Genomic DNA, 13,886 nt, shown 5'->3' on the forward strand with positions numbered 1-13,886 from the left:
GTGCAAGAGCCCCATGCGAGGGGTCTGTCTGTTACCCTGTTCCCCGTCACGGCCGCCCGCTCTCATTGCCTCTGCACAGTGACCCCTACCGGCCCCCGGCCTCTCCCGCATCCATCCGCCCGCGCCGGGGCCCGGCTCCGCTCCCGGCCCGGGGCCGCTCTGCCCCGGCCCCGCCGCCTACCCCGGGCCCTGCCCCGGCCCCAGCAGCGCTCCGGCAGCCCCGGCACGGCCCGCTCGGCGGGGCAGAAACTTTCCCGGCGAGTTTCGCTCCCGCTCCGGGCGCGATGTGCCGGGGGCTGCGGCGGCCGAGCCCCGCGGCGCCGAGTGCGGGCGCTGCGTCCCTCAGGCCGCCCTGCGCGCCCCTTGTGCCCCTCAGCCCGCCGTGCGCGCCTCTCTGCGCTCCCTGCGCGCCCCTTGCGCTCCTCAGCCCGCCATGCACGCCTCTCTGCGCTCCCCTTATGCCCCTCAGCCCACCATGCGCGCCTCTCTGCGCCCTCTGCGCGCCCCTCAGGCCGCCCTGCGCGCCTCTCTGCGCCCTCTGCGCGCCCCTCAGGCCGCCCTGCGCGCCTCTCTGCGCCCTCTGCGCGCTGCCTGCGGCGCTGCCTGGGGTGGGCGGACGGGCCGGGCGGCAGCCGGCGGCGCGCAGGGCGGGGTGTGGCCTCGCCATTATTTATGAGCTCCAGCCCCTATTTGCTCAGCTAATGATGCACCGGCGGCCGCCGAGCCTCGCCTCGCCGGAGCGGCGGCCAGGGCAGGGCAGCGCCTGTAACTGGAAACCAGCGCCGGCACCGCGCGGCCGCTCCATTCACTCCTAGGTGCGTGGCTGCGCGCAGGGGAGAAGCGCTCCCTGAGCCTCAGGAGTCACTGCCAGGATTATTGCACAGAGGAGCCGGGAATATCTTTACAACCACCACGAGGAGAGACTTTTCTCTTTTTTCCTTTTTTTTTTTTTATTTTATTTTATTTATTTTTTCTCTCTGCCGTGAGCCAGGTTTGGAATTAAAATGTTCTGGTAGCAGGAGTGAAGTCTATAAACTGATAGAAACCAGATAGAAGTCAGTATTACTGCTGCTTCCAATAGCCGGGTAAGCATAACTTAAAGTTCTCTTTCTTTTCTGTAATAGATGTGAAATGTCTCTGATGGTTGGAATTTGCTGCTGTTCACAGATAGTTAAACCAATGTTTTCCAGATTGGCATAGTCCGTGTTTGGCAGGGTTTTTGGTCTTTTTTTTCCCCTTCTTCATTTCTTTTCTTTCCTCTGCCAAATGATTTTCCTTACAGGATTTAGGGGTAGGACCCGGGCTGTAGCAGATGACACCTGCACAGCACTTCCTAGCAAAGCGATACTTTCCAGAAGCCGTGCAACATGCTGCCAGCGACCTCCGTGGCAGGGAAACTTCACTACTTCACTTTCGTAGCGGTTTGTCTGTTTGTTTACAGTTAAGACTAGAATGTAAGAACAGAAATGCAATTAGACACTGCTTTTTGTCTGTCCTGTAGGATTCTTTTAAAGTACTTGCAAGGCTTTAGGTCTGCGTGTTGTCAGCAGAGATCATGTGCACTGGACGTGCTGAATATAGTATCATGACTTACTGAGATAAATTCAGAGCTGGGATATAAGCCCAAAGCAAGAGTCAAAACTGCAATGAGCTGTCAGTTACCAGCTCTGTAAATCTCTGAAATTAAACCTATTTCCATTAGGTAACTCACATGTCAGACACCCTGAGGTACCTTTTTGTCACTATATGCATTTATTATTTATGTGCCTAACAGCTGGGTAGGAGCCATGCTGCTCAGCACTTGAATCTTATATTTGCCTGTCACTTCTGTGTTAACGGTGAAGATCTGCAATTTGAGCAATGAATGTAGCAATGTTTCACTCCTCTAACTGATTACACTAGAATTGGCAGGAGGCACGAGAGTGGGAGGGAAAGAGAGCTGAAAGGGTTTTTATTCTATTATTGTTTCCTAGAGTATTATTTAAAGGAAGAAGGAAAGCCGCACACTTGTTCCTCTTTGACTTTTTATCTGTATTGCAAAGAAAGCATAGTGTTACTACTGTAAAATACTTATCCCATTGCATCTGTTAAATCACATGTTCTGTATGATTGGCTATTTATTTTGGCATGACGAAGAAATTTTATTGGGATTTAATGCCATTTCTCTCTTAGAAGAGGAGTAAGTTAAAGGATATCCCATGGGCAAGTCACAGGGCTTTAAATTTAAAGCCCACAAAGCAACATTAGTACTAGAGTTCGTGCAGCCTGTTTAAAAATTATTCTTGGCAAAAACTCTGCAACTATCATTTTATTAGTTAACAGACCCTTAGAGATAATTTGGAACTGGGCCAGAATGGATATGTTTTTCCTACAGACCCGATCTGTAGCTGGCAAATTTCTGACAAGGTTGTTTTTGTCAATTAGCAGAGTTGTAGAATTGCTTGATCTCCGTGCATTTCTCAGTACTCAGAGCAGATAATGAAGGAGAGTTTAGAGTGTGGGCCGCAGAGCTCTGCGCTTTCATGCACGCTGTCCTTCCCACCCCCAGCTTGGTGTGAAGTCCTCAAGCAAAGAGAAGCCTTTCCAAGCGATTTACAGTGAGTGGACGGGGAATGACAGGGGTGGTAACGAGATGCGAGGCTTTTACCGCTAAACCAGTGGTGTGGATCCAGCACAAGCTAGTGCTGACCTAAAGTCATCCCTGCCTGACAGCTCATTCCTGCCGTGCTGGGGTGGTCACAGCCGGTCCTTTAAGGACAGGTGTGAACCTCAGAGGGACAGGATGAACGAGGCTGTAGAAATATTGGCTTCCACTGGAGGGACTGGAGTGCTGGAGCAGAGCTGAGGTGAAGAATTGCAAGCTGACTGTGCAGGTAACAAGTCTCTTAATAAAAATAAATGTACAGCCTTTAAGGATATCTTCTAGCTTTAGGGGCTGTGACTTTCAAAGTGCTTCCTGTTGCCATAAAATCAAATATATCACCTGAGTGATTAATCAATAAGTGGTGTCTAGTAGAAGAGTTATTTACATCAAAGAGATATATATATATGAAGTAGTGAAGTAAAATGGGTCTAAAATGATGGTGTTACGTATTCTCACTTTTGCAGCTGAGCTGCCAAAGTTGTTACAATAGGCGAAATGAAATTTGCACTTCACAGTTTTTGTAGAGATGCAGTTTAGTAGCAATGTGATACAGATATGCACTGTTCAGCTTCTAATAGTGGCTGGGCTTTTTTGATTTGGTCTAAAGTCCTTTAGAAAAACCACTTTCCTCCAGTTATTCCAGTGATCTCAAATCCTTCCTGAACTAAGAAAAGATACAGAGTTCTGGAGTGTTTTCTGAGTCTGAGATGCTCAGGCTTCTCAGCAGCTAACTCCTATAAATGAAGGTTCAGCAAATGTGCAGAAGAAGTAGCAGGTATATCAAGTGTGGTATCATTGTCCAACTCTAGGATTCTTAGTGCCCTGTAAAAGTCAATGAGAGCAGGTGTGTATCCTGAAAGGAGCTAGCCCAAAAAGCAAACGTTGACTAACAGTTTCAAGAGTGTTAAAATACTTTTGGTTTCACAGTTTTGAAATTAATTACATGCACAGCCAGAGTTTCTTTAAATAAAAACTTGAGGGTGATTAGAGAGCTCAGCTTACTAAAACTTAAAGCTCATTTCCAAGTACCTTTGATTTCAGATGTTTAAAGAAAAGAAAAAAAAAAACCAAACAACCAATAACCCAAACCTACCACCCTCCCCTTAACATGAGAGAGAGATGTCTAAAAATATCAGCCAGATTTTTATTCGTGAAACTTTATCTCCTGTCCTTGCTTTGCTCTGCCTTGACATTTAGTATAATTATATTTCCAGCAGGTGGAATTGTCTTCATTTTAAATAAACTGAGTCTAGTGCCGTAGTCTGTCCTAGCCAAAAGCTGGGCTCTCTTGGTTCCTACTAACAGGCAGAGAGTTCCTCTTGTGCCAGCACAGAGGACTTGCTGGGGAAAACCACTTTCAGATGCACAAAGGAAAAACAGGAGTGCTGTACCTCCTTCACATCAGTAATTATGGCTTCAGCTGGAAGAGGCCTCCAACACAATCTTTGCATACTTTTGTTTTTGCTCCAGATTTGAGAGTATGAGAAGAGTAATGTGATATATCTCTCTTTCAGGTTTCATTTCTTGGATATTAAGTTGCAAATCTGAAGAGATGGCATTTCTTGCAGTGAACGTGTTGATTGGGATATTTATTTACTTTAGCAGTGTAAAAGGATCTTCCCAGCCTCAAGCAAGGGTGTTCCTAACATTCAATGGTAAGAAATAAGATAAACATTCTTAAGCAAATATTATGATTGAACATTTTCTTCTTCGCCTTAAATTCAATAACTGAGTAGATTTTGATCTGTGTCCATAATTGCATTTTGATCTGTGTCCACAATTACAATTTTTGGTTTTTGCTGAGGCAACTGTCAGCCTAAATTTGATTCTCTTACCGGAGTCTACCTATTGCTGTAGATGCATGTTTAATATATAATTAATAATTAGTAGACTTTTCTCTTGATTTTGGATTATTATAACTTACTAACAACTAAAGGCTTGTTTCTTATCTGTAATTTTGTTTGGAAAAAATATAACACATTACTTGTGGTGGAGATGATTAATGATTTGAGTTGCTTTCCTTTTCAGTCAACTGAAACACTTTATATTCTGAAAATGAGGCTGCCTGAAGTTTTACCAAAATAGTTAGTTACAGAGTCCTTTGGAAAAATTCCATTCCTTGTGCACTTTGTGCTCTGTGTAGGATGTACATAGCCTGTAGCAATCACTGATGCCTTCATACTGTAACCCAGCAATGAAAATTATCTTTTTCAAAAGAAAGTTTCTTTTACTTCTGAAGTGCTGAGCAGTACCTCATTGCTGCAATTGCACCAGTATTGCTTTTAATAGTAAAGTAACTTATTCTTCTAGTCTTAAATGCTGATTTTAGCCACCACTTCAGAATGTGTGTGTTCTTCAGCTTACAGTTCCTGTTAAATCTGAGCTGAAACTTTCTGTCACTAATTATAGAGGCATTGAGTTTCTCCAGCCCTCTGCCTTTTCTGTGATTGTCTTTGAGGCATGAGGGCTTGCTACTTCCTGCACCAATACTGCTTGCATTAGGATGGCTTCTGTGGTTCATTAGTGCAGGGATGCCCTGCCACTGCCTTGGGAATACTCTGTGTGCTCTCAACCATCTCTAAGAATTGCTCTAAAAATAGTCAGAGCTAGCAAGTATCTCAAACTTCTACTGCTACAACGATCAGTAACTATGTAAACATGAGACTGAGAGACGTCCAGAAGGAGACTGTCAAGTTAGACTTTCTGCAAATACCAACCAGAGTTTGAATAATTAAATTATAGAACAAGGGGCCCTAAACTGATGAATGCAGTACTTAATAGGTGTAAAATAGCACGGCTCCAGTAAAAGCAATAGTAGGAATTGAGTTCCAAGAGGGAATTCAAATGAAGAAGTAGGGATAGGGGTTTATTTTCCTTGTTTAGAGTCTGCACTGGTTTTGGTGGAGGTGGTACTGTTTTGGCACAACTCAACACAGAAGCAAGTTTGGCTGTGGTTGTGTGTTACATTGTAGGTTTGCCACAGTTATGCCCAACAGGCTGATTTAGATTGCCACGTCATCTCCTTGGTGGCCTTGAAAGTAATCTAAGCTTCCCTTGATCTCTGGGATGAGCATGAAGTAGGAAGTGTTCATGTTTTGTGGTATTCAACCTTGTGAATGGGAAAGAATTCTACTGAGAAGCAAATGGTTTTAAGAGAAACTCAAGAGCTTTTGTCTCATCACAGGTATCCTGCAAGGCTGACACAGTGAAGCATCCATAGGGCAAAAGACCCCAAACCTAAGAATTAAAAAAAAAAAAAAAAAACTGAATTAAAACCTTAGTTTCTGTGCTCCTGAAAGGAGGTTGTCCCTTCTCCCTTTAGAAGGGGCTATGACAGCTTCATGCTGCAGTGACCCCTTTGTCTGGTCAGGTTCTCGGGCCCCAAGAGCTCTGTCCCCTGTGCCAGCCCTGGGGACACAGCCTTGCCTCACTAGTTCCTGCTGTGACCCTCCTTGGCTGCCTTGCTTAGAGAGCCTTGCAATGCTATCTGATTTTCTTAAAACTGACTTTTACTCTCCCTCATACTTAACAGCCAACCTTTGAAGAAGAAATTACATTTTTAGGTCCTAAATTTTTATTGGGTCTTTTGAAGTCATAAAAGTAAAAAATGAATTATGTGTTTTTACAATATGAGAAGTATGTCTGAAATAAAAAGCTAAGCTTTTTGTGTAATATATAAACAGAACTTTTATTTTTAAACCTGATTTCCAGATGGTAAGAAACAACTTTCATTATGTGAAAAGAGTTTGCAGGTTGTTGTGTATACCAAGGTAATGGTCCCACCTGTAGTATGAACTTCTGTTCTATAAATCTTTGTTTGCTTACATGAGTAGAGATGTAATAGAAAAAGGTGAAACTTTGTATTGTTCTCTAGCTATTGTTCTCTAGTGCCATAACACATTTTTTCTTCATAAGCTGCTTCATAACTTCTTGTTTTTAAATCATGTAGAAATACCAAGTTATTTGGCAGTCTCCTTGCCCTGAGAAGCTGTCAGTTTTTATGGAGAATTGTCACTCTTTTAAAGTGCATCATTTGAAAATAAAACCATAATTAGGACTCCTTATGTTTTAAATGACATTAGACAATGAAGACAAGTCATTCAAGCTTAGGATACTTATGTGATATTTTTCAGGTTCTGAATTGGATTTGGCTCAGTGTCTACAATTGCATTGCATAAGTTTTGGGGGTAGAGTGTATACAGGAGGAGAAAATGAGTGATGCTTTTCAAAGCTAACCTGCTCCTTCAGGATCAAGTCAATTGAGCTTATTCACATTGCAGCATTTCTCATGGGAAAATCCAGCAAGTATCTTGACCTATTCTGTTTTTCATCAGGAAAGATAAAAATGCGAATCATTTGAATCATGGGCTGCTTTTCTCTTTGCCATCCAGTTCATTAAGAATCAAATGTAATTAAAAAGTGCGCCTGGGTAATACCTCAAGAGCCTGATAATAGGGATTTTGCAATTAACTTCAATGGATGAAGGACTGCAACCCTAACTTCTATTTCTGAAATCAAAAGCCTGGCCCCTTGTCTAATTAAAATGTAGTTCATGCCTTAGCTGAGGTTGTTAACTGTGGGTATGACGTGAGTGTGGAACTTGCTGCTGTCTGCACCCCGAGTGCCTTGGAAATTGCAGTGCTGTACAGAACCCCGAGGCCTGATTCCTACTGCTTGCACCTTGTATAGCCATTTACTCAGCTGAAAGGAAAGGTCAGGCTGGAGCTGAGCTGCTGCTTTGCTCAGGTGAACGTGGTAAAGCAGGGGACTGGGCCTGTGGAGAATCAGGAAAAGGGGCTCTGGGTGTGCCTAATTTGTGTGACCTAATTGTCCTGTTCAAGGGTGATGGCTCAAACCACTGGTACTTGTACAAGGTCTGCACTTGAAGAGCTGCTGCAGCTGAAGAAAAAAAGATGGCCCAAGGCTTTTTGTGTTCTGAAATTGCAAAGATGTGAAGCCTGTGGAGCAGCAGGTGCAGCAGTGTTTGGAATCATCTGCTGTGTTCCTGTTGAGCCTGCAGGAGTCAGGGAACCTGGGATGGAGGAAGCAAAGGACTCAACATGTCTCCCTGCACTATTAGTACACTATTCCCCCTCCTCCTGCCTCTTCTGGCTCGTGTCCCTGGAATAGATATTTTTTTAATCTACTTAAATCACCTATCTTGATTTAAAGCACCACAGTTTATTTTCTCTTCATAGCAAAAGACTTACCTTATCTGTTTATGGACAATCAAGTGTGGTGCCTGCTGTTTCTCAAGCTCCATGCATTCCTTCTTGTCACTGCATGCTCCTGAACAGATAACTGGGAGCTGTATCCTTCAGTCTTCACAGGAAAAAAGCCTTTCTGAAATCAGTGGGAGTATGACCAGAATAAGGAAGGAGGTACTAGACTCCAGGTTAGTGTCAGACTTTGTTTCATTCCAACTCCAAGAGATGTTGGAATGAAACAAACCTTTTGGATTTTGTTGCAGCCCTAAAATGCTGAGCCATACCATTTTACCATCAAATTCTGAATTGATTGAAGCAGAGTATTTTTTTATAAATATTAAAGCAGATAGTGTATTTTTTAAAATACACTCAAACCTTCTTTGGGGATTAAATGTATACGGTGATACACAACAAAGTGATAATTTGCAATTTACTGGGAACATGTAATGCATTCCTGCCTTAAATGTCTGGTCTAGCAGATATTTCCCATGCAGATTCTCCTATTGTCTGCAGTGAAAATTCCATATGAGAAGTGGATCAAGGCTAATTTGCAGACAGTTTTGTTCTTCTCTTTGTTATAAAATTACTAGAACACGTAAAGGAATTTTAAGAAAGTATCAGTCGGATTCATTAATGACAATTAAAGTGCATAAAATGTCACCAGAGCAACAGCAGCACTTATTCAACTGTCAACATATTTTAAAAGATTTAATGCAACCCCTGTGGTTACCCTCAAGGAAAAATAAAGGAACTGAGAACCATTTTCCTTGAGCTCTTGAGCAACAGCAGTACAACTTGTTTTTAAACAATCCCTCATTGTAATGTTAATGTTACCACAGTTAATAAAAAGTTCATTTATTATTTGAGGGACTTTGTGCTGATGACAGTCTAGTAGGCAAAGGTTTACACTCATATAGTTGATTGGATCTTTTTTGGTGTCTATGGAATGAAAGCTATTTATGAAATGAAGTAGAAGTAAAGCCTTAAAAGAGGAAAAAAAAAAAGAAAAAGAGAGAAGAGATCCAGGGTTTAATTTTGTTTACATGCAGAATTTACCTTGAATGTTCATATAGTTTCTTGATTTTCAGCAAATTGTGGGTAATATTTTCTCAAAATTAACTCATTTGGTGCTCTCACAGCTTCATGGATCTTAAATAATGTTAATTTATAAAGTGTTGAGCACCAACAATGTGAAAATTTTCCCAATTTAATTGTCTCTCACTGGATATCTAAAAAAACTTAATTTGAATACATCCATCTAAAAATAAGATACTTTTTTATCTTTAGTAGTGAAGATTGGTTTTTTACAGTTTGTTATAGAATCATAAAATGCTAAGGGGTTGGAATGGATCTTAATGATCTGGTCCCAACATCCCCTGACATGAGCAGGGATTCCTCCCATTAGACCAGGTTGCTTAAGGCTTTATCCAAGCTGCCCTTGAACACTGCCAGGGTTGGTATATTCACAATCTCCCTGGCAACCTGTTTCAGTGTCTAACCACTCAAGAGTACAGAAATTCTTCCTGATATCTAATCTAAATTGGCCCCTCTTTCAGTTTATGCCCATTTCTCCTTGTCCCATCACTCCTGCCTAAGAGCCCTTCTCTAGCTTCTCTGTAGCCCCTTCAGATACTGGAAGGTCTCTGGTTGCTGTGAGGTCTCCAAACCTCCTCTTCTCCAGGCAGAGCAGCCCCAACTTTCTCAGCCTGTCCTTGTGTGGGAGGTGCTCCAGTCCCCTTATCAACTTTGTGGCCTTCTCTGGATTTGCTCCAACAGTTTCAAGTTCTTATTTTGGGGACACCAGAGCTGTGGTCAGTATTCCAGATGGGGTCTTGAATTGACAGCTTTGGTTGTTACAAATTATAGTCTTTGGGGGTAATTTTTACACTTCTACCTTCTCTGTAATTTTTTTTCTGTGCCTTTTTGTTTGTGTTTCTTTTTTCTCTGTTATATAAACAGAGGCTTATTTCTATAAATCTTGTATTGAAGTTGAATTGCTTGAATACGCTATGAGTTAAATGTACAAAAGAAATCAAACATATTAAAAGGAAGCATTATTTAAAAACCTCTGTATTCTTTCTAGAGTTCCATGGTTATAGGTTCTACATGCCAAATGACATTGAATCTGCTTATTTTCATGTTCTTGTTCCATGCCAGTGTCTTTGAGTTGGCTTCACTGTTATTATTGTTGACATGAGTGTACAGGGGAGGATAATGTATTGTTTCTGTATTTAGTTAAATTGTGCCATGTGATTTGACTTCAGTTATGAAAATGGTCTTGCAATAAAGCTGAAGTCACAGGTGGTGTTTGGTCCAGTTCTGTCTTTGTGCTCTAAAATTACTGTAAGAAGTACCCTCATGGGAAAGCACAAAGAAGTATGTCTTCAAGGTGGTTAATTATCAGGCAACAGAGGTGTCAGATGATTAACCAAAGGTAGTTAATTACCAAGCAACAAATTACCAGCCTACAAACTTGATCCTACTCTTGGATGAAGAGCTCATCTGAATTTGACAAAATTTGTGAAGACTTGTTTTTTTTCTTGCACATTAATAAGTAGATCTGTTACCTAAGAGATGACTTACTTCCTTTAATCTCTTTTTGTTCCTGAATTCAGTCAATTTGACCTGTATCTGAACCAGCTGTGGTTTTGTTTGGTTTTTTTTTTTAATTTTGGAATGGAAAAATCAAACTTTATCTTAGAACATTTTGACAGATTCTTCACATCTTGGCGCTCTCTGCTTGTCATAGAAGAAAGCAGCTTATCTTGGCCAATTCCACTGCTCTGTCACTACAATTCTTTCTTGCATTGCCTGTCCAAGGCAAATGCTGAAGTCCCTACGTAGGCAGTTATATTGCCGTTATTCTACAACACATCTTCTTTTTCTGTTTAAAAAAATGTGATGAGAGAGAAATGGCATAGACATTTCTAATACCCCATTTTTTTCCAGAGTGTTTGGGTACCAGTAACAAGAGCTCCTCTGTGAGCTCACAGAGCTCCTACTGGATGAGCTCACAGTGCACTTTGATATGTGGAGCTGCACAAGCCTTTGTGTGTATCAGATGTAATTAGTGACGTGACTCACAATAATTACTCATTTTATTGAAGTGCGTTGACTGAGGTCCTGCCATGAATAAATACATAGACCAAGAACTTGTGCTGTTATTTGAACTGGCTGTTCCCTCAACATGTGTGTTTTGTTCTTTTTGGTGCTGACTTTTCTGAGTTCTCAGTAACACTTCTTAATAAAAAGACCAGGCAGTTTCTCAGGGGAAGGTCTTTGTCTTAGGGACATGGTTTACTGATTCACAGTGCAGCTCCTCAGCTCATCTTCGCTCATCTTACAATCAGACATCCCTGGCTCAGCAGGCACCAGGTTAAAAGAAGGCTCTATGTTTTTCCCTGTTCAGTCGATTACATAGGTGGGGTCTCAGGGATACAACTGAGTAAAAGTTCACTCACAACTGAGTGAATCAGGGTGATGTTGTATCTCTCTTACTGGGAATCAAGATAAATGTGTATTTCCAGGAATGAAGAGAATGATTGTGATTGACAGAGGATTTACCTTTTTCAGTGCAAACTTGGTACAATTGCATTTGCATTGTTACTTCATCTGCCACTGACACAGCTTCTTCCAGGAAGCAGAAATCCTGGTAGTGATTTACTGGAGCTAAGACTCAGGTGTCACAATGGAAGGAAGATAGGGAGTGATTGCTCTGCCTCTCCCATGAAACCACTCTGGAGCTGGGACCATCATCTCCTTAGAGAGTTTAGGTCTTTGTCTTATCTTTGTGAATGTAAGGCTAACTATTCCTCCTTGAGGAGAAGCTTCTCGATTCTTTTGTGTGTAAGGTTGGTGGAGGTTTTATTTCCTGCTCCTTTGTACAGTATTTGGGATATTTCCACCTACTGCTCTCACCCAACAAATTAGTTCTACAAAAGTGAGTGCTACAAAGGCTCCTCAATTACTACAACTAATACCCCAGATTATGTGAAGATTTTTTTTTTCAGAAACACAGTATGCATAGCTTTAATTTATAATCTTAGAAGGCTTTTACTGCAAGGCAGCATTTTGAAGATGTGTCTTGCGGCCATCTTACATCTTACCTACAAGAGATTAGGCCATGATATTTCATCATTATCATGAAAGAAAGAGAAAAAAATCTGTAACTTCTATCATATGACCTTGATAGAAAAAGTCTCTGGAAAGCATTTCACCAGTACACAGCTCCAGTGAGTGCTGTCAGGGAGTTGCAAGAAATGCAGGATTTATTGGGAGCTCTGTGTGTTGTTGGGAGAAGTGAATCTCAGATCTGGTGTGTGAAGGCCTTCAAATCACCATGAGCTTAGAGACTGGTCTGTGAGCAGCTTTCAGGGCTGAGCTCTTAATTTGTGATTTAGCCACCATCTCCCAAGTGCTGTATGAAATTTTTAGTGACATTGATAATATTGAGGAAGGAAGAATGGTTTTGGTTTTGTTTGGGTTTTTAAAATTTTTATTTGGAGGCTGTAAGTCAACACTTCATATGAAATGCATCCTATTTTTGTGAGAATGTTTCATTTCCAGTAAAAATTTCAAATGCAGATATGGTTTTGTGAGATGTAATTTTTAGTGATAGAATGGAATACCCAGACTTCTGAACTGTTCTGCCTAATCTTACACACTGCTCTGGAATAAATTATTACCTCACCAAAATTATCTTCTAGAATGTGGATGAGGAGACATCACAATCAGCTGGGACTGCCAAGTTTCTTCATGGAAAAAATATGTGTATTGGCAGTTGCTTCTATTTTTTTTTAAAAAGAACACGAATCCAAATTCTTTTAATTACAGGCACTGCTTTCAGCCATTAAGAAGGCCAGAATGGCATTCCAAAATTAAAAAAAAAAAGGAATTAAGAATTACATGGTAAATATGAGATGTATTAAAATTCACTTTCAACTATTGTCTCAATTGTTGCCTCCTTTTAGAATTGCCTTTGCAATTTCACAGTTCCAATATTGCTTTGAAATGGAACTGAAAAACACAAGGTCTTGTAAATTCCTCCCTGACAGTAATAGGCTTTCTCAGTTACATGTTCTCCTTATCATTTGTTGTTGTTTCTGTTGCTTAACAATTCTTTTCTGTTGTTTAGTAACATTTCTCTTTGCCATTCTTAATGAAAATATATTTATTTTCAAAAGCTTTGAGTTGTGCGGAGTAAATTAATTTACCTCAGCTCAGAATCAATTAAATGGGACAAACATTTGTCTTCTTTTAACATCTGTGTAAATCAGGCTAGACCTCTCAGTCTCCCAGCTCAAAGGAGCTGCAGAGTTAGATTTACAGGCATAAGAGAAATATGCAAGGCAAATGTCTGTTCCCTTGCTTAGCTAAATTGGCTGAAAATGATGAGCCTCATTTTCTTTCCTTTTCATGATGCAAAGTTTTGAACAGGAGAAGTACCATGGTAGATATGCACACTACAATTGATAGTGCAACAGGAAACAGAGAGGGGAAGACAGTAACAGTAGATGTACTCATTAATATTGAAATAATTAAATATTTTCATTATTTTTAATGAAAAAAGGCATATGTATTTAGAACAGTGTTACAGATACATCAGTTTGAAGCTTTGATTTTCTGTTTGTTGATCCCAAGCATTTTACTTCATTTGAACCTAACCCTGATACAGAAACTCCTTGAGAATAACTACTGCTCTCAGGAGAGTGGATTTTCCTTATCCTCTGAGACATCCTCGGAGCCATAGCCAGCCAGGGAATTAAACACTCTTTTCCTTGGGTCCAGCACTGTCACACACCTCTTTGGCCTTTCTGGTGCATTACAGTGGCACAGGGTACACATCATGAGCTGTGCTTTCTATAGCTCTTAGGAGCTCCTCCTTGTCTGGAGCAGCCAGCCTGCGTGCCTCTCATTGCAGTTGTCTGAGACAGTCTCTGTGTGAGTATGTTGAGTGCTCTTGCAAGGCAAATATCAAATTAAAACACAAAAATGTGAGCACTTGAATTTTCAGAATGGCGCTTTCTGGGGTTTTT

At 41.2% G+C, this 13,886-nt stretch overlaps 1 protein-coding gene across 1 annotated transcript in view; it reads left to right on the forward strand.

The window, feature by feature from the left end:
* The first annotated feature begins 894 nt into the window (after nucleotides 1-894).
* SEMA3C (semaphorin 3C) overlaps nucleotides 895-13,886 on the forward strand; it is a 116,091-nt gene continuing 103,099 nt past the window's right edge. Inside the window, exons 1-2 of the mRNA XM_036401441.2 lie at nucleotides 895-1,085; nucleotides 4,159-4,299. Of these exons, the coding sequence (XP_036257334.1) occupies nucleotides 4,197-4,299 (103 nt within the window). The 5' untranslated portion in view covers nucleotides 895-1,085; nucleotides 4,159-4,196. The remainder of the gene's footprint in view (nucleotides 1,086-4,158; nucleotides 4,300-13,886) is intronic.

Source organism: Molothrus ater, chromosome 5 (assembly GCF_012460135.2).
Source record: "Molothrus ater isolate BHLD 08-10-18 breed brown headed cowbird chromosome 5, BPBGC_Mater_1.1, whole genome shotgun sequence".
Classification (NCBI taxonomy): Eukaryota; Metazoa; Chordata; class Aves; order Passeriformes; family Icteridae; genus Molothrus; species Molothrus ater.